This window comes from Coturnix japonica, chromosome 12 (assembly GCF_054131305.1).
Source record: "Coturnix japonica strain WE chromosome 12, WE-NBRP24, whole genome shotgun sequence".
NCBI classification, from domain to species: Eukaryota; Metazoa; Chordata; class Aves; order Galliformes; family Phasianidae; genus Coturnix; species Coturnix japonica.
Genome location: NC_140674.1, coordinates 18,540,578 through 18,560,909, shown reverse-complemented (window position 1 = coordinate 18,560,909; position 20,332 = coordinate 18,540,578). Strand labels below are relative to the sequence as shown.

General features: G+C 41.8%; 1 protein-coding gene and 1 long non-coding RNA gene across 3 annotated transcripts in view; both read left to right on the top strand.

Moving 5' to 3' along the window:
• FNDC3B (fibronectin type III domain containing 3B) overlaps positions 1 to 12,381 on the top strand; it is a 135,095-nt gene extending 122,714 nt beyond the window's left edge. For both annotated transcript variants that reach the window (XM_015871958.3, XM_085513675.1), the window contains exons 24-26: positions 1,759 to 1,925; positions 4,962 to 5,089; positions 8,811 to 12,381. In XM_015871958.3, coding sequence (XP_015727444.2) covers positions 1,759 to 1,925; positions 4,962 to 5,089; positions 8,811 to 9,122 — 607 coding nt within the window. In that variant the 3' untranslated portion in view covers positions 9,123 to 12,381. The remainder of the gene's footprint in view (positions 1 to 1,758; positions 1,926 to 4,961; positions 5,090 to 8,810) is intronic.
• A 2,100-nt stretch (positions 12,382 to 14,481) lies between these two features.
• LOC146758872 (uncharacterized) lies at positions 14,482 to 16,411 on the top strand. Its single transcript, XR_014933600.1, has 2 exons — positions 14,482 to 15,157; positions 15,424 to 16,411. It is a non-coding gene; the product is annotated as an uncharacterized LOC146758872 (long non-coding RNA).
• Positions 16,412 to 20,332: the final 3,921 nt, after the last annotated feature.

The window sequence follows — 20,332 nt, the reverse complement described above, 5'->3', positions numbered from 1 at the left end:
AGCTGGTAAAGTATATTTAGCCTCCTATGCTTACCTAGTTCCATAGTTGGTTACTGAAACAGCAGTCATCTAAAACACTGCACTGCTGCTTTTTTTGCTATTGCCCTTTCGTTGGAGTCTGGCCTAAATAAAGGGCTTGTTCATCATGCAGAGAACCCCAAGAAATCTTAGGTGAGTTCAGATCTGTTGTAGTCCTTTGCAACTTTGCATTGGTGTTTATGTGAACCTCAAAAAGGTTATCACAGGATAGCAAGCATGCAGTGGCATAAGCCCAGGGTTGGAAAAAGTTGATCCTTGGAAATCAGCTTTAAAATGTGCTCTCAAGAACTCATGAGCACAAGTCTTTGATTTTTAATCAGGGTCAGGGGCTCCCTTGGACTCCTTACTATGTCCCTGGAGGTAGTAAGCCACATCAGTCCTCAAAGTACACTGTCAGCAATTTAAATTACCTGAACATTTCTTTTATTACAGACGACTTTTGATCTCTGATTGAACTTGCGTGGGTTTCAATCACAACATAATCTGAATTGATTTCTGTCCCTGAGAACTAATGGCAGACACAGTTGCTTTGAAATGCTCAGATTGGTTGTGCTGTGTTTCTCATGCAAAGCCAAAGGGATCAGGAGTTATTACCCAGAGTAAAGCTAGCATCTAGATTGGGAGGTCGAAAACACATCACTTTGCTGGCTTCCTGGGGATTTCAAATCAGCTGAAATAGTTGAGGTATCTGAATAAGAGTACTAAGTCATCAAAAGCTGCGTTACCCTGTGTGGGTAACTCTATGTTCTCCAGATTCAGAATTGTCACCAGGAAGAACCTGCAGAGGCCGAGTGATGAGTGCTTCCTTTTATTTACCCTCATCCCCATTCTGCTCAGCACCTGTGGGGTCAGCATCTCAGTTAGAAATTACTGGCAAACACACGGCCACTACTGAAAAACATTTATCTGAGCACAAAGATTGAATATAGAAGTCGGATTCTCTCTTGCAACCTGAAGTTTTTTCTCTCTTTTTTTCTTTCAATTGATTTTTTTCTGTGTTATATTATTGGACATGGTTGTTTGTGTGTTGGCGTTTGGTCTTGTCAATGTGAATATTTTGGGAGTTGCTTCTTTATGTCATGTTTTTCTTCTCAGCGTGCTTTCAAGCAGACCTTTGTTGTTACAAGCATCCCCCAGTGCCACTAAACCCCATCTTCTTGCCATCCTGCATGTCCCTCTCCCTTTAACCATGCTTTCTCTCTTCCTTTTCACTCGTATTCCACAATGTGTGCTCTCTGAATCCATTTGTCTCCACTGTTCGGCTGTCTTCAGGCTGTAAAGTCCTCAAAGCTGAGAAGTGTGTGATGTATTAAATACAGTCCTCACGCTCTGATTTAAATAGTTAGTCTGGATTAAGATGGCACAGCTGGGAGTAGGATCTCAACTGTGAGTCTTAGTGTGTGAATAAAGTCAGATTAATCCTGTTCTAAACATAGTTTGTACTAGAAGCACACTCAGTGTGTTGTAGCAGAACATGAGTTGAACCCATTTTGATTACTAGGTAGCAAAAGTGCACTGACAGAAGGGTTTCTGGGTAATTCATGTAATCATTTTGCAAGGTAAGTAATAGTTCCTGAAGGGACAGTGTTCTTTCAGTGCTTTGCAAATCAAGCTGTGCCAGTTTTCACAACATGTATGTGTTGAACCGATAAATGTAATAGACTTAAATGTTTTTGCCACTCCCATCTAATTCTGTCTTCCCATTTTCATTGTTTCCAGGTTTATTCCAATTTACAGGGGACCAAGTCACACATACAAGATACAAAGGCTGACAGAGTCCACCTGTTACTCGTTTAGAATACAAGCTGTCAATGATGCTGGGGAGGGACCTTTCTCAGAAATATGTACCTTCTGCACAACTAAGTCAGTCCCACCTGCAATCAAAGGTATGTAGTATTTTCACTCACAGGTAACATCATTACTTCAGTAATATAAGTGCAGTCAGTTTGTAAACGATAACATAGACGGGCAATAATACAAAAGAATGGGGGCTGTTGCTTCTTTGTGAATGGTTAAATTACATGATGATGAGAAGCGAAGTTATCACCAAAATGTTCATATAAATAACATAAATGTTCTACCTATCAGCGTTGTTATGCAGCAACTGTTAAGATGCTGCTGCTGAGCTTTCCAGAGGATTGCTCTGAATTACTGGAAAGCTTCCATGAAGGGGAAATAACAGCTGCAGCATGTATGTGTGCATACCAACCTCAGTGTTAGTGAAGCTGTGTGCTGTTTCAAGTTGTGTAGGTGATGATCAGCTAAGCAGTTTGGAGTTTATTTTTCCTTTAATTTATAAGATAAATAACAATATTTCGCATGCGTAAAGCATCAGATTCATTATCTCACTTAGTGTGCCTTCTGCTAGAAGAAAAAAAAGGGCTAATTAAATAAAGTTTTATAATGTGTGAATTCTGCCCTAAGTAATTCTGTTCCTTCTTCCAAGAAGAAATATTATGAAGGGAGCGGATTTGATGTATTTGTTGTCAGAGAAGCTGAAATCAGATGCCGTGCTGACCTTCTTTTTCTGTGTACTTACACTCGTATGTCAAGCAGCACTGCTTCCTATGTGAAATAACACTGCTTAGTCTGCCAGAGAGGTATCATTTGTTCCACTCTGGCTTTGGTGATTTTGACGCCATTCAAGATTTAGAGTGGGAAAAACACAGCCAGGCTGTAGTGCCTGGTCGCTGTGCTGGCTGCTCTGAATTGCTCTCAGGAAGGACAGTGCCCTCGAGTGCATGGAGAGAACATCAGGAGACTGGCTTCCATGAGCTGAAGTCAGCATATGTGAGGATCCCACCTTTGATTACACCTTGCTTTTATCTCTTGCCGTTTGGTGAGATAGATGTATCTGTTTGGTGTTGAGTTGTAAATTACACCTGCCCAGTGTGGATTATGCTGATCTGCTCTGTTGCACAACTGTCCTGGTGTCAGCCATACCATCCAGCAAAGAAAGCTTGTGCAGAGTGAAGCAGGCTCAATGAAGCACATGCTGAGCCTAAGTTACTGCTGCTGTCATTCATAGCTGCGCCAACTGGGTAAAGGTAGCACAGGCACATGCTGCAGTCACGTGGCCATTTCGATGGATAGAAATCCATTTGGGTTTCTAAGTGAACTAAGTGAGTTCAGATCTCACTTAGGATTTTGTTTCATGAACTTCTTACCTGTCTGAGCATTGAGTCCCTGTTAAATGTGACTCATACCGATGACTGAATGTCAAGCCATTAGGATAGAGCACAGTACTGGGCTGTGTGTGGGATGGGACCTCGGGTACGTGACAAAACACTGATTGAAACAGAGGAAAGAGTTACAACAAAAGCTGTGTTAGGGAGTACTTCTGCAACAAGGTGATGCTATGGGAAGAAGAGATCTGTTGAGGCAGCCAGCCAGCCTGTGAAATTGGGTTGATTCCTTCCCATGTTTGGAGCTATTCAAAGAAATGTACGTCATAAACTTTATTCTCTATCGGAAGCAGATGTTTGTCCTCCTGTAAAACGTCCTAATTACTCAGTAGTGCTGACCCTAAAATAATGGCAGTTGTGTGTCAGAGAAAAACAGAGTGGAAAGAGGAAGGAAAATAATTGAAAAAGTTGTCAGCTGAGATGGAGGCATCTATTAGCCATCTCTCAACACTAGCAGATGCACGGAGAAAAGCAAATGGATATTGATTACATTTGAGTCTGCATATGATTCATGTTTTCCTCTTGGGTGGTGGCAAATTAGTCTAAAATTCATGTAATATATGCAGCCGCAACAGCAGTTGTTTCCTTGATAGAGTCTCCTGTTGTCTGTTTTCATGGCTTGGGAATCTCTGTCTCCTTTAACAAGTCCTTGCACATGCACTCATTAACCACTTGGTAAAGTACTTTTAGCACCAGTGTTTCTCTCAGTTTCATGTTTTGGTCAGGTGCTTTCTTGCTCTGCCTACAGAGCACAGTGGCAGAGCCTGATTGCTGTCTTAGTTATTTTGATGCCTTCCAGTGGCAGATGCTGATTTGAATACATAAACATGCTCAGCTCACCTGTTAGCATGCTGTCAGGCATCATATGAAATCTTGTGGCTTTCAGCTGGCCAGAGATTCATTTACAGGGAGTCCATTTTAACAGATGACAAATGGAGACACTTCCAGTCTAAGCCCTGTAAGAATACCAGGTTTGATCATCTCAGTTCCAATCTTGGAATTAGATGCAAGTCCAAGTATTTAAAATAATTCTTGTACTTTTGCTTCCCAGACTTGAATTAATCTCCAATATGGGTTATTTAACTTCTCTTCTGATGTTTCTTCTCTCATTTTTCCTGAATGAAATGTTTGATACAGCTCTTTCAATGACATGTAGCCAGCTGCTGCCTTAGAGCATGGGAGGGAGATGCAGACATCTCCTCTGCTGCAGTGTTTGCTCAGAACTTCATGAAATTGCTGCTTTTATTAATGTCAATGTAATTTGTGAGTTGGCTTCTGCTTTGGAAAGTTCAGTGCCTGTCATTGTGATTAGATCTTAAAAGTTCAAAGTTTTCATCACATCCACTCCCCCTATTTAGGGGTTCACGACTGACAGATGAGAGGTACCTCAAACATCTCACAGTAAACTTATTGGGATCACGTTAATCACCTCTGAATTTCACTCAGTTTTCGGTCTCTACTGTTCTACAAGAATCCGGAACAGCTTAAATCGGGCAAGACGGCCTTAAAATAAATTGGACTTTTGAGAGGCTTATAAATCCAGTCCCAGTTTTACTTTCATCTCCTTGTGAGGGTAATTTGATTTTTGGCCACATAAATATGACACAGATCGTGCTATTAAACCCTGTGATGTCCTGAAGTTCTTTTCGGAAGTTCTTATTTTGTGTTTTATTAAATAGAAGTGACATTTCAATTCAGTGTTTATATTAAATGCTGGCGTGTTCATTTTTATCGTAGCTCCTCGGGTAACACAGTTGGAAGGAAATGCCTGTGAAATTACCTGGGAAATGGTCCCACCCATGAAGGGCGATCCTGTTGGTTACGTTCTGCAAGTGCTGGTTGGAAGAGAATCTGAATATAAGCAGGTAGGAAAGTGGTCTCAATTATGTTGTTCAGTTGGTGATAGAAGGGAAATGTTTTGGAACATTCTGTGTTGTTTCTCTCTCCTGTATTGAATTACAATCTATGGTGATGCATCAGGTGAACTTTGGTAAATACTGAGTCAAAATCAAGATGAACACAAAGCTTTATTTTACTGTTACAAGTGTGTAATCCTGTCAATAGTCAGATCATTTTATCTATGGCAATTTAAAGGCAACCATTTAAGACAAGACTTTAAAAGGATTTAACTAGGAAGATGTGTTAAAAATCCACAGAGCCACATCTCTGTGTCTGCTTCCATTTCTTTACTTGGGTTGAATATAGCTAATAGTTGAAAAAAGCAGTCTCCATTTTATCTCAAAGCGCTAATGGTTGTTTCAGCATTGTAATGAGTGAAAGCTTACTGTGAATTTGTATGCAGGTATGTCCTGGAGTAGAACAAACTAACTCAACTCCAAAGCATTTACAAAGCATTACCATCTGTAACAGTGATGCGCAAAACAGAAATCACGATGATATAGGTGAATCTGTTTCTTGTTACGAGATGGAAGAATGTTTGAGATAGATAGATGGATAGATGTGTTTCCCCCCCAGGAAATTTTACAAAGCTGCTGTTATTTCAACAGGCATAGTAGGAAAATGTCAATATGCCTCTTGCAATACTGACTTTTCATTCATACTGTTCTTATGTATTTTAACCTAGTGTGATTGTGTTTTATTGACAAGAATATGTTTCACATAGTGGATTTGAGTCTCTTTGTTCCAGTCAGTTTGGAAAAGAAAGATTCTGTTATGGAGAAAACTGAGCTGGAACTTTTTCATGGTGACTGTTTCTGACATTTGAATACATGACTTTCTGTCTTGACTGTCTGGAGAACAAATGTTCACTCAGTGGAATGGTGTTGACCATGAAGTCTATTGGAATTGATGAGGAAGCGAAACTCACACAACTCATCACCCAGCCTGCACAATTCAGACACTCAATCACTGTTTCTGGAATAATTTTATGTTATGGATCTTGATCCAGCTGTTTGCTCAGAAATCCTTCAGAAGATGCAGAATGCAAAGCTTTTCTATATTGATTCCATTTACAAAAGGGATGCTCTTGAGGAAATCAGATCTTCCTTGTTTACAACTGAGGAAGGAAACCGCTGCAAACACCAGGAGCTGCTGGCTGAGATTCGTGTTTTGTCTCATGCAGTTTTACCTAACAGAGCTTATTTAGTTAGAACTTGGCATTCCATCATGTCAAAATTGTCTCCAGCTTTGCACGGGGGTAGCCTTGAGTCAGTGTGAGGGGCTGGGAGAGGAGCTTATGCTTTCCAATACATTGCTTATATAGCAGTTGTGGCTGACTTTTTTTTTTTTATTGTTGAGAAAAGATTGAAGCTTCTGGGAATTATATAATGGCATCTGTGGAACTTAGAAATTCTTGCCTGCAGGAATTCTCTGAGCTGCCTGTTTTGATCAGTAGTATCAAATGCCAAAAGGGGCTTCGGCAGCAGTTTATTACTTGTGATGATATTTTCACTGAGGGAGCAAGCCAAAAAGCTCATCATGTTTTTATTATATTCTCAGGTGCCTAAGCAAAAAAGCTATTTCTAGGGGTGAAAGTGATAAATTGGATGGATTCTTTAACTTGTTGGCCACCAAAGCATACTGCACTACATTTAGATATATATATCCTTTATACAATTGTATTTGGTTTGATATTTGTTCAGCAAATTCAAAAGCCTTATACATAGTTATTAGGGTTGTTTTGTTTTGTTTTTTCTGTCGTGCATGTAAAGTCTATTCTCAGAGTGTAACTGCTTACAGCCAAGTGTGTACTCTGCACTGAGGGCATCCTGCCTTGGTTTACTATGCTCCTGGTGAAGCCAAGGCTGACAAACTGAGCAGACACCACAGCAGGCAGTGACTGCTACCATGGGGCACTGAGGGTGCTCCTGCAGCCAGCTGTGGAGGGCTCAGGCTGCTCTCAGAAGCAGGTGGTATTTAAGCCCAAGTATTTTTTGCCTGTTGCTGAGAAGGAGCAAAGCTCCTCCGGTGCTAAAAAGCCCCCAGAGCACCAACAGCAGAGCAGTTGCCACCACCTTCCTTGATTTAGCACAGGAAATGTTTTGTCTTATCATCATGGAGTATTCACTCGTGTATTCAATGTGCTTTTTGCTGCTATTCAGACTTCCTTTAAAGATGCACTGTTCTCTCACTGGACTGTCTGGCTTTTTTCAAAGAGCTGCTGTCTAGCTGACTTGAGTGGCCACCCCTATTAGGCTGCACAGAAGTTGTCGGTCTTCGATTAGCTAACCATAACTGCTTCCAGTTGCACCTATGTTCACCAATGGAACAAGAAAGACTGGTGTTAGGTGTTTTCAGTACAAAGACAGGGTGTATGTATCCCATCTCCAGTATCAGTGAAACGTAATTTATGAAATTTGGGTGATTAATCAGACTGGCTTCCTGATGGAAGGATGAGTCTCGGGGTAAGCGCAGGCAGGGAGGTTGCGTTCTTTAGGCGGTGTTTAGCTGGGCTGAGAGTCTCCTATTTGGATTTTATTTAGTTATTTTCCTTTCTCTGCGGCAACACCCAGGAAGTGATGTGTAAGCTCACCTTTAATTTTGCTCTTTCCATTGCTCTCAACCGGAGCTCTTACCCTCAAGAGGCAGAGATGTGCTCTCCTCTCCTCCTTCTTTGGGGATTTAAATGAGCAAAGGAACGCTCATCCAGAGTTCAGGTTTCTTTTCCAGGAGGTACAAGCACTTTGTGACACATTGCTTTTTATTTCAACAGCCCTGCCTTACATCAATTGTTGACTGGTTGTTTGTTTTCAGAGTTCATAAGTGTTTCCAGTGGTCTCTTTCCATTTAAGTCGCAGAACAGTCTCTTAGCTGTTCAGTTATTTCTCTTTCTCATATTGTGACTCATGCTGTGAGTCATATGTTACCTCCATTCAATTAGCATAAACACATGGCGGATTTGGGTTATTGAAGAACCAAGAGGAGCTTTATATATCTCACTAAGATTTTATTATTTCCAGAATTCTGAAAGTGCAATTTCTGGCATAATCGCTGACTCTTGAGAGAAGTGTGAGGAAAGTACATTAAAATAATACTTGTTTCTGATTTCCTGACTGTGCAGTGAATGTCTTGCAATAACCTTAGTTTGCAGATTTTCTTCATTTTGGGGCTAAATGCAGTTCTCATGGCTTAGACGTGTTGGGCCACATAGTCACGTCTTAACAGTACAGAAGTACATTTATGCTGCTTATCACACCCATGAGAGTTGTGTGCCTCCTATGTATGGCATCTTGTCTGAAGTCTTGCCTACCCTAGTGTGTGCTCAGTCTGCTGAGCAGTGTGTATGCTGACTTCTTGTAGTCGGACACCTCTGCTCTCAGCCCCTGCAGGCTGCTGTGTTTCTGATGTCTGCCTCAAGGTAAGGAGTTAGAGCCTTCCTTTGAGGCCCTGCCTGACTTGACCTTCCTTCCTGACCCAAATCCTTGCTTCAATCCACTCTGTCACAACTTGTGGCTCTATGTGGAATGCAGAATCCTTTCAAAGTCCAATGAGAATGAGTTATTCACACTCATTCTTCACTTGAAAGATATTTCATATGGTGCTTCTGAAAGCTGTCCTTATGCTGTGAACAAAAAAAACAAAGTGGTGTTCCTTCTGCTTTTTACATGTAACTGTTCTGTCTTGTAGGTGTACAAGGGAGATGAGACCACATTCCAAATCTCAGGCCTTCAAGTCAACACGGACTATCGGTTTCGCGTCTGTGTGTGCCGCCGGTGCTCAGATACCTCACAGGAACTTAGTGGACCTTTCAGCCCATCCGTTGCCTTTATGCTTCAGCAAAATGAGATTATGCTCGCGGGAGAAATGGGAAGCATAGATGATGCGAAGATAAAGAGCATGATTGCTACTGATGAACAGTTTGCAGCCCTCATTGTACTTGGCTTTGCAAGTTTGTCAATTATATTCGCCTGTATATTACAATACTTCTTTATGAAGTAGAGAGTTTAATGGAAGTTTGAGATACCAATTTAACTAATGCTACGCATTATAATCCACACATTTATCCAGATATTCCTTTTTGAAATCCTTTTGTTCTACCACACATTTTATATACTTCTCTTGTTTTTACAGTTCTAGCTTGAAGAAAGATAAATCAGTGTTTTGATGCACCTTTTTGAAATTCAAAACTAGGAAGTGGTCAAACTGGAGAAACAGGCAAACCAGATACTGAAAGCAAGATAGTTCCCTTCGTGGCTTCAAAACTGTCACCAATTTGCCTCGTCATCGTGGTTTGGTTTGTTGTATTTTTTTCACTGAAGTTCTTACGCAGTTCTCTTCTTGTATCTTATCATTTAGGAAGTTTTAATCAAGTCACTTTTTTTGTTTCTTCTTTTTCTCCTAAGCATTAATCACAAGCGCATACAGCAGTAAGTTTAGAATACAGTGTTAGTCAACAGTACCAGGTTTCCATTGAACAGTATTAGCAATGTTGCCTATGAATTATTCACTCCATTTGCCCCATATCTTTTCAAGATAAAAAGTCTATTGTTATTTTAACTGTTTAGTGCATTTAAATTGGAACAATATCCTGCAGTCTAAAGAACCTGTTATTTTTACAGTTACAACACTATAAACTGCCTGTATAAGAAATCAAGTAACCAAACTGCATATAAATTATGAAGCATTAGAGATTCTTTTTTTTTTTTTTACCATTTTGATTTCTTGCAGTAATTTTAAGTAAGAGGGCATTGTGCAATAGTTAGCTATTCCCATGTTCAGCTATTTAAAAGCTGCTTTAACTCGTCTGTTTGTCACTGTATGTTACTATTCCTAATCTAATAGTAGATATTATTCTATTACGTTCAGTCTGATTTAAATTAGAGCTGGTGATAGCTTACTGTCTCTACTGAATTAGGTGAGATTTACACTAAATGTAAGCAAACTTCACTGTCAGTTGATCTTTTTTTTTTCGGAGGGGTATCGATTTTATAGAACTTTCTTGGAGTTATCAGAAACGGGATCTGTTTATTTTAAGTCTCTTAAGTAGGTGCCTACGTTGTTCTTAACACATAGCGAATGGAAATACTTGGTACATTGCAGAATTGGGACTGGAGGCCGACACAGGTGTAGTCCTTGCTCGTAGAGCAGTGTTCCCCCTCCTCCTGCCTGCCTCTTCCCTGGCACTCATCTTAATCCACCCAGATAGATTTTTTAACTCTTGAGTCATTGGATTATTTATATTAAGTCAACAATGTGCGAGTACCTCAGGGACATAAGTGAGCTGGAGGTGCAAATAGATTCCAAAAGGGTGCAACAGGCACAGTGTATTTCCCTGCCTATTGGTTTTGTATATTTTTGCTACTTGGTTTTGCTTTCGTTCTAGCTATTTTGTGCTCTGTCTCCATTGTCTAGGATTCAGACTCCTGTACTAGCGTAATATTCCCTTAACCAAAGTAATGGGGGAAAAAAACAACATTATTTTTGTTTTAGGTTTATTTATACTATATACTGCATACAGTACTTTAAAATACCAATTACAGTGCAATCTTTTATTTATTGTAAAAAATAAAAATAAAAAAATAAAAGTGTACTTATGTACTAATTCCCCCCCTTTCCCTCCCTTTGTCCCCTGTAGCATGTTATATTTTTGTCTGTTTTATACTGTTGTTCTTTAGGTCAACTTTTTACCTGGCAGCATTCCTAGTATTATTAATCTTCTTACATTTTCTTGCATTTTTGAAGATGGGAGCATCTACTACATTAAATGCCAAAAAAAACCCACAGTCCCAACCCAACCATTATCAGTGATTCAAACGTTTACATGTATCCAAAAACATAATCATCTCTGGAAAGAAAGTGCTAAGATCAATGAATTATTCTGTGTGCCTCTCTAGATGTAGCAAGTATTAGAAATGTTCTGTATTTTGTTATTGACGATAATTAGTTTAATTTAGCCTTGCAAACTAATGGCATTGAGCTAAATATATATTATATATATATTTTTTTTCTTTGATTTTGCCAAAGTCGTGGCTTGTCAAATTTATTTACATCTTATTTAAATTTATTTGTGATACGAAACTCTGTGACCTTTGCATCTGTTGGGTTCTTTTATCTTTTTGTGAGCAAAGCATATGGAGCTGTTTTCAATGGAGGGGGGAATGGGTGTATTTTATACAACAGTGAGAAGGCCGCTAGTTTGGAAACCCGGCTGTTTGAATAGATTCTCATTTTTATATTCGGAGCGTTATTGCAGCAGCGTTGCTACGAAACCCAAACCTGCCGCCTTTTGGTTGTTTTTTTATTGTTAGAAGAAGAAAACTGCTTTAATATATATTTTTAAAGAAAAAAAAAAAAAAAAAGACGTTGTGTCATTTGAACAAATTTTTTTTGTTTGTTATTTTGGAAGTTTGAAATATAAAATAGTAAAAGCAGAGAGCAGAAGTGTAGAGAAAAGCAATCTGTGAGGCTTCAGGTGTTTCTGTCTTGGTCCCTTGCAGTCATGCTCATGCCAACACCCAGCCCAGCCCTGGGCCAAGGTGTTGTCCAGGAGCAGGACGGCCCCCTAATGAGGTAGATTAGTCATTGTTTCAGCTTCTATCTTCTACTACAGGGATCTGACTGGGATTCACAACAACAAAAAAGAAAGAGAAGCATTATGGATCATAAACCATTTCTGTTTTGGTTTCCATCACTGCAGTTTGCTGATGCCTTGGCTTCCCTGTGCGGCTGTTTGCTGTTCTGAGCCAACAGCGTCAGGCTCTGAGAGCTCTCTGCTCTCAAAGAAAGGACGGACAAAAAAGGTAGAATGAAACACTAAATATTTGCAGCCCTTAAGGATGGAGAAGGATCTTTTTATATTGTTCTGCCTTCTTCCTATGAACTTGAAATGTTTTCTAACTCTGTTTGTTGGCTACGGTAGTTCAGTATTCAGCGTCACGATCGAGAAGTGCCCTAACTGAATGTGTATCAACCTTATCCTTGCACAGTTCTTTAAATTGAAAAGAAATACGAAGTTTTTACCTCACTATGGGAACATACATTCCAAGCTTTTCGACTTTAAAAAATGAATAAATAAATAATCATAAGTTTTCTCGTATTGTAAATTTTAGACTATTTCATACGCATTGTATTAAAACTGCCATATCAATTTTAATGTATAGATTTTGCAAATACTACACTATGTATGTAAGACTTAACTGTATCTGTAGTGTATATGTAATATATTTATGCCCAATAAATGTTTTAATTCTTTCTGATATTACCAGGTGTTTTCTTTCAGCTTGCAGCCCTTTCAGCCCATGCCTGGCACCTTTCTGCTATGTCAGCAGTGTTACTGCAGCTGAGCACTGAGCTGGGGAACCCCAGACTGAACCTGGGATGCTTCTGGGTTTGTATGGGGAAGGGTTTGGTGGAATTAATCTTTGAGATGAGTTTCTGAGGAAATGTATTTTTTCCCCCTTGGTTTTTCAGCTTTTTTGTTTGTTCTATCAGTGCTTGCCAAAACAATCTCTTTAACGAGATCTTGTAAGGATGCCTACAGACTAATAATCACCACTTTGTTACCTGGTGTGAAACACACCTTGGTTTGCAATGCTTGGGTGAGTGTCTGCAGGTGGTGGAGAGCAGTTCAAGCCAGCCAATGGAGGGAGGTTTGTATTTGTTGCCTGAGGGCCATTTGTTGTGCCTTGGGCTTCAGCTCAGCTGAACTCAGTTCAGAAGAGCGTGAGTGGGCCTGGAGACCACATCAGCCGTGCAGAGTATTCCTGCTAGGCCTGTTCCAGCTGCAAATCTTACCTATGAATTCTATTTCCTCTACAAACCTATCTCTGGAATTACAGCGATTGAAGAACTCATGATGTATTGTGATCCACTGAAATCCTCCGTCCTCGATATTCACCTGCCTTGGAGTGAAGATATAAATGTCATCTACTCGTCTCAGAAATGAGAACCCACAGGTAAGCGGGGGGGGGGGGGAGGGAAGATGGAGACATTTGGTTTCAATATTTTCACAGCCAGCTGAGATCCTTTGAAAAGGCTATTTTATTGGTAGTGCATTTAATAAGTTGTAACCGATTGCATCTGTTTCTGCTCTTGACAACTGCACTCTCAGTGCACACATTCTTTGCTGGGTGAAATAGAAAAGCAAATGGGAGGATTCAGAAGGTGCTTTTGGGCACAGCAGGTTAGCTGGCTGGCTGTGGTTGTTTAGGGAATGAGCTGTGATTAGTTGGAGTAGTCACATTTGTTATACTAATTGCCAGCATGGGTGGTATGGCATGCAGTCAAACCTATTTTTAGGTTTACTAGCATGATAAAGAAATAGCTTCTTGGGTCAGTGTGCTCATTGGATGTCATTTCTTGGTAATTTCATCTGCTCATCTGTCTCAATTTCAGTCATACGAAGGCTGCTATTCTTTGCAAATAAACCAGAGCAAACAGTAGTAGTGGGGGGGGGGGGAAGAAGTGTTGTGAGGATCAGCGTGTGAATGGAATGGAGAAATTCAGCCCTACTGCCCTGCAAATAGTGAATTCATTTGTCCATAGCCCAGACAAATGCCTTTTCGTTCTGTGATATGGCCACACCAGGGCTGCAAGCTCTCCTCCTGCCAAATGGCTTCATATGTGAGAGGAACCGCTGCCACGAGCCAACTATCTGAAGTGGTCTTGGCATATTGGGATTAAACCAGAGATGCTCAGGAAGGTCTTGGAACACAAGCACTTTGCTTCTCACCTGCTTCCCTCCTGGCAGCTGTGCCTTGGGCTCAGACCTGCAGCCTTCAGTCAGAAATAGAAAATCCCATCTCTTTCAGCACTGTGAATCTTATGAAAATCAATTGCATTGTCACCAGCTGATAAAAATCCCGAGGTGGTGTTGATGGGGCAGCGTGTGTGCTCACGTGATTGTGAATATTAGCTTAATTTGGGGCAAGAATTTGCAGAGGCTTTAGAGTGAACTTGCACATGTCACCAAATTGTCATTTCCATCCCTAAGAGGGAAACAAAGCAAGCATGGAGAGCAGCAAAAAGCCTTTGTTATTGAGTGTGTCAGCACATACATGTTGTGTTTGGTAACGCTGGTGTGCACGTCGTGTGCTGCTGTTACCGTTGCTCTAAGGCTCAACCAAAACATTCTGCAACAAGCAGAAGTGATTGTTCAAACTGCAGACCTTTGTTAATAGCAGATGGACTACATTTGTCTTTTTCTTCATCTGCTTTCACTTCACTTGTGCTATTACAAGTCCTGCTGGGGAATGCTGAAATACCCGAGAGAGATGATGACAAAATGCATATTGAATATACGGCTTTGCTTCACAGTGCCTTTCTGTAGTGAAAATGAAACAAAACTGTGGCTGTTAATTTCATGCAAGCTTCAACCCAGCTGGAAGGCAGCATGGCACAGCAATGTCACCGTGCAGTGGTGGCTTTGGGGTACCAGCTGCTGCCCCACGCTGGTTGTCAGGATATTCAGGTGAAGCTGCAGCTCTAAATAATGCTTGGGCGATGTCATGTGATAGAAACTTCCATCAGTTCTGAGCATATAAAATGCTTTTCCAGAACATCTTATTTTTGGCAAGCAATACAATAGGACATGATTTTCTGCCTGCGGACACTTCCATCAAAGGTACTTTTCTAAAATGAATGGACCTTTCTGGTAAAGTGCTTTTCACCTGTTTTATCACCAGTTTCAGATGTTGCCAATAAATAAGATGCAGCCAAATCAGTTCTGTTTATCTGCAAAGCTGCGATATGAAATGTAGCGTTGGAAAATCTCTTAAAATTTGGGCTGTTTAATGAATGAGCCTCCAGTTACTTCCTATGTGGGTTCCTTACGTACAGGACAGTGAGAACACAGCAAGGTTTTGACTCATAAAGCCACTATATGGTTTTCTTTTTCAGTTGGAACTGGCAGAGTTTGTCCCTACAGGAGGGATTCTGCAGCAGTGCAACACACACGGCTCACAGCTGTGAGCGGTTGTGCTGCAGTTGTGATCCTGAGCAGCCCAGCACCTGCAAGGCTTCTACCTTCACTGCAGGTAAAGCAGACCCCAAAAGCCACGCTCAGGTCCAAAACTGTGTTGAGGAGAGAACTGTGCTCTATCAGATAGAGAAGGCTTTGAGGTGAGGTGGTGACAGGAAAAGGCAGGGCTGCAGATATAGCCTGAGGACAGCAGGGAAGTGCTGTTTCTCCTGGGAATCATTGTCCATCATGTCCTGTGACTTCAGTATCTTTTCTAGGTAGAAAATGTTATTGAAATGCTGAACAGTTGGTTGTTTTTTGTTTTTTTCTTTTTTCTTCCAGCAGCAGCATACCCCAGACATAGGCAGCTGCATATTCATCCCACAGGGATGTCACGTATCCTTCTGGTGGCACCTGATGCTTGATTTTATGGTGCAGAAGTTGCCCAGGTGATGCTTTTCCTGTCTCCTAAAAGCAGCCCATGAAGTGCCAGCAGCTGTATGAAGCAACACGCCCAGACCCCGAACACCAGTCCACTACACCAGTAAGCACAACCCAGCCAACTTTAGCATTTCTTTATGGAATTATTTTAGCACCTTAGGGAGGCAAAGCTAATGGATGACACAGTACAACCTGGTGGAGTGACTGCTACAGCATGCATGAAACACTCAACTGTTTCTTCCAGGGCTGAAACCTTTTCCTGCAGCCCATGGCCATGCAACCCCCTCCCTCACCACCCACTCGCAGCCCTACAGAGGCTCTCAGAACTTTATTTCTTTTTCTGCTCACGTTTAATACCACAGACACAGCTGAAACTCGAAACGCTTACGTGACATTAGGTGCGCGATCGGTTCGTTTACACGGACATGTAATTAGTGAGCTCACATCTTCACAATATTTTCAAGACTCCTCGATTTCTTGTTTCCCTGAGTTGCATGATGTCTGCCACCAGATCTGCTTGTCAGCAGACAGCGAAGGAAAGAACATAATGAACAGAAAGGCAGAAGTGGTCAGAGACAAAAGGGGAGAGGATGCCATGGGTGCTGTTCTCCTAACAGGCTCATCCCATGCCAGAGGCTCTGATGAGGAAACCTCTGCAGCTCCCATCTGCTGCTGCTCCTGAGGTTTGCCCCTCTGGCACAGGCTGGAGCCACCCTGCCCCACCAAGAGGTACAAAAGGGGACAAACTCTTTTCATTTATACCTGAGCAGCACCACTAGCAAAGGCGTAACAGGAAGAAAGCGGTCAGTAGTCAGCAACGGGAGCTTAGGAGCAATAGGAATCCTGTGGACAGACAGTTTGTTATGTAGAATCAGTTGTGGACCAGCTGGTAATAAATAGTAGAACCAATAAATAAAAGCTGCTATTGCACATGCACACCCTCAAGCTCTATTAGCTGGACCACAACATCTATACGTATAGGTGTGACAACAGATGTGATATAAGGCATACAGATTAGCATAAGGTGTGGACGGTTCTCTGGTTTGATTTGGTTTTTTAATGACATATTTGAGTCACAAAAATCAATCGAGTTTTAGATTTTTATGAATCAAGTATGAGAATGTGTCTGCCTTTGAGTTTCAGGTCTAAAAGTATGTGGATGTGATACTGCAGTGCTGCCACAACACAGGCTCTGCTGGGGCACAAGGTGCTCAGGACTGACTGCTCCCAACCCAGGGTGTCTCACAGGCAGACCTGTCCCGGGGCTGCAGGGTGCACAGGCACCAATACTAAGACAATCAACAGCTCCCAGGTTTGGGTACAGGTGAGTCGCTCGCAGTCAAGCTGAGCAGAGCAAGTAGAAGTGAGTCAGCTGGTAAAACAAAAAGATGACTGTGGGAGATTACATTCCCAGTCTTCACAGCAGTCCTGAAGGCAGCACCATCCTTGACCCACTGATACACATCCCCAAAATGTTCCAGTACAGCCACTTCAATGAAGATTTCTTTTCATTTCTATTCACGCATGATGTGAGGGTCATTAATTTGAGCGTGTTTGAAAACTGCCTGTTTTTATTTCTCCTTTTTGGAACTTGTTTTAAAAGTCGAGATTATGAAAAGCATATCAAATTCTATGTTTATTACTTTGAAAAGGCAATTAAATTTTCCCTGTTTAGGGTCTGGCTATATGCTAGCAAAATTCTTAGCAAATCTAAAGTTAACTCTGGAAAAGTTCAGCTTGTGTTTAGCAGCTGCCGGAGTCGCGTGGGCTCTTGGTAGAGCCAGGCTATGTTTGGTTGTTAGAAATGGGAAAGCCTGGCTCCCCTGCATTAAAAAATGATATCTGAGAATGATAGAATGGTTTGGGTTTGGAAGAGACGTTAAAGTCCATCCAGTCCCAACCCCTGCCATGGGCTGGCTGCCTCCACCAGCTGCCCAGGGCCCATCCGTGGCCTCGGGCACCTCCGGGGACGGGGCACACAGCTCTGGGCAGCAATGCTGGGGCCCTCCCTGCCCTTTGGGTAAAGAATTTCCTCCTAACATCCAACCTAAATCTGCCCTCTTTTAGTTAAAACCACTCCCCCTCATCCTACCGCTATCACACCATGTTAAAAGTCAGTCTCCATCTTGTTTATAAGCTCCCTTCAGATTTCATATGGACAAAAGCAGCAGACAAATATCACTTGATTGTTGCCAAATGCCGTAACCGTGTCTCTCCTTTTATATTCTCAAGGTGTAGGTCATTTTTAGAAATCTTTCACTGCCTATGTGACACCTCCCAGCAAATCCAGGTGACAACACAAGTACAGCTTTCCTTGTGTCTTGCCCCACGTCCCTCCATGAAGGCTCTCTGGTAACACCGGTGTGTGATGCTCTGGCACTGGACCCCTTGTCATGTGGCGACGGTGGGTTCTGTCCATACACGTGAGCTGTCCTGCTTGGTGCTGGAAAGTCTTTTCTTTGGCAGGGTTTTGAGTCCGAAGAGCCGGCATGCGGCCACGCGGTACTTCTTGGACATGATGTTATAGAGGATGGGGTTGATGGCTGCGCTCAGGTAGAAGAGGACAAAGGAGACCAAGTTGCAGTACTGGCTGATCACTGCTATCTCCAAGGATCCAGCTTCGAAGGATTTGGAAAATAAATATCGTCCTACGTGAAAAGGCAACCAGCAGAGTATGAAAGCAAATACCACCACAACTAAAACAAAAAACAGCAGAAGAAAGTGTGTTAACTGTGAGTAAGGGGGGAAAAAAAAGGCTGATTTAAATGAAAGAGCATTCTCTCTTTTCAACCAATTAACCCCCAAGTGAGAATGGCACCCCATAACTTTTCAGGTTTCTCCTAAGTACATTTTCTGGCAAGGTAGATTAGCAATACTTAAAATGAATTGATTGCACCTGTGTACCACACAGCTACTCTGCTGTAGCACACACCTGAGCTATCAAGTCATCTTTTCATAAAGGAACAGAGTTTAAGTGTTGGAACAGTGACAGAAATTATAACATAATCTATCACCTGCACCTACAAAGGCAAAATATGTGCAACAAGGTAGACTCAGTGCTGTGGTTTACAGTGGAGGATTTAATGTCTGAGAAGCAAAATGGTTCAAGACAAAGGCGAAAGGACAAAATAACTCCACCTGGATCTGTAGGGCACATCCAACAGGGTGACAACAGGCAGCACTGCATCCTGCCTGTCTGCCTGTGCACTGGCACACGATTACTCCAAGGACACGAAGGCTACATGCAATTTATGGCATAGTGTGCAGCACGCAGCTGAAATTCAGAGTATCTGCTTTCCTGCTCTACGTTTTCTTGAGCCCAACACTTTGATTTATTTTTACTTTTTTTTTGCAGTTTCAGCTGAAGTTTCCATGGCTCACAAGCCACGCTCTGAGGTTTAATCCAAGTGTTGATTGCTACCAATGTGATCATTGTATACAGAATATTGAGCATAGCCGGTATGTTTGCAGGTAAGTGTGCACATCCCTCTTAACTGGGGTTTTGAGGATGCAGTTTGATCCTCACTTGTGCAGAACCCCCTTGATTTCAAGAGGAATGCATTATGATAGCTCCTTTCAAAGTCAGGCTATATGCTCAGGTGTTTAATTACTATCCTAGAGGCATATAATCTTTCTACAGTTGCAGCGCTATTGTTAGTGATGCTAATCCCATTTAATCGATGTTCCGTGACTCGCTGAAGACTTAGGAAGCGCCTTCAAAATTTCAGGCAGAAAATTAAAAGCAGTAAGAGCAGCTTGCATTGTGCATCTGCTGCTATTGAGCCCTTATTCACTTCTTTTTTCTGCCCAGCATTGGGCTGTTTTCATCCTCAGAATGTTGGCTTTGCCAGAGGAAGGTCTCACCCCTGCCATGCTGTTCCCAGCCCTTGCAGAAGAAGCAAAGGTGTCTGAAATACCATAGTGCTGTAGGCAATACTTGGGGGCAGAAATAAGCACTTAGTGTTTTGAAATTCCTTACAGTTAAGTATGCAGATAGATAAACACGGTACGTGCTGGCAATTTACTTATTGTAAATAGAGATCCATAATCCTGAAGCTCTAGCAGCGTGAGTGAAGAATTACTTCCAAGGTCACACTTACCCACCTGAACTAATTCTATTGATTGTAAAACGTGGCTGAAAGGGATCAAAGAATGCCTTGGGTTTTATTATTTTTGGTGGTAGTAGTACTAAAGCAGGGCACTTACAAAAGGTCAGATATGCTCCTATATAATAATGAAGCCCCTTAGGGCACACTGCCACCTCTCCTTCTGGCTCATTAGCCCTTCACCTCTGCCTTGCCTTGGTACCCGTGTGAAGCATCCCATCCATGGGAGCTCATGCTGGGATCTGTCAGAGCGAAAGCACGCAGCTGTGCTCAGTGACCGGGCATGGATCTGTGCAGCAACTTTGGGTTCTGTGCAGACAACTCCCAGCACATGCTTGTCAGGAGCTGCCAGCATCCCTGTGCTAAATGTGCTCTTCTGTGTGCGAGTGGTGTCTGTTGTTTAAGCCATGCAGCAGTGAAAATACAGTCAGGACTGACAGCATCTGTCGTCTCCATCCTGTTACCCTGAAGTCAGTGGGAATTTAGGGAATTACAGACTCTAAAGGAGACGAAATGGTCACTGTTCAGCAAAGGCTGATGCTTTTCTAATACAAAAATAAGATCACTTTCCATGATCTTAAACAGCCACTCTGCTAAATTACCCCAATTTGCTAAAAATGCCTTTTCGTTTGGAAGTTGGTGCACATCATACCCTGCTTGCTTAGTCTGCAGCCAACTTTGTGGGTTTAAAAGAAGTTAGTTTG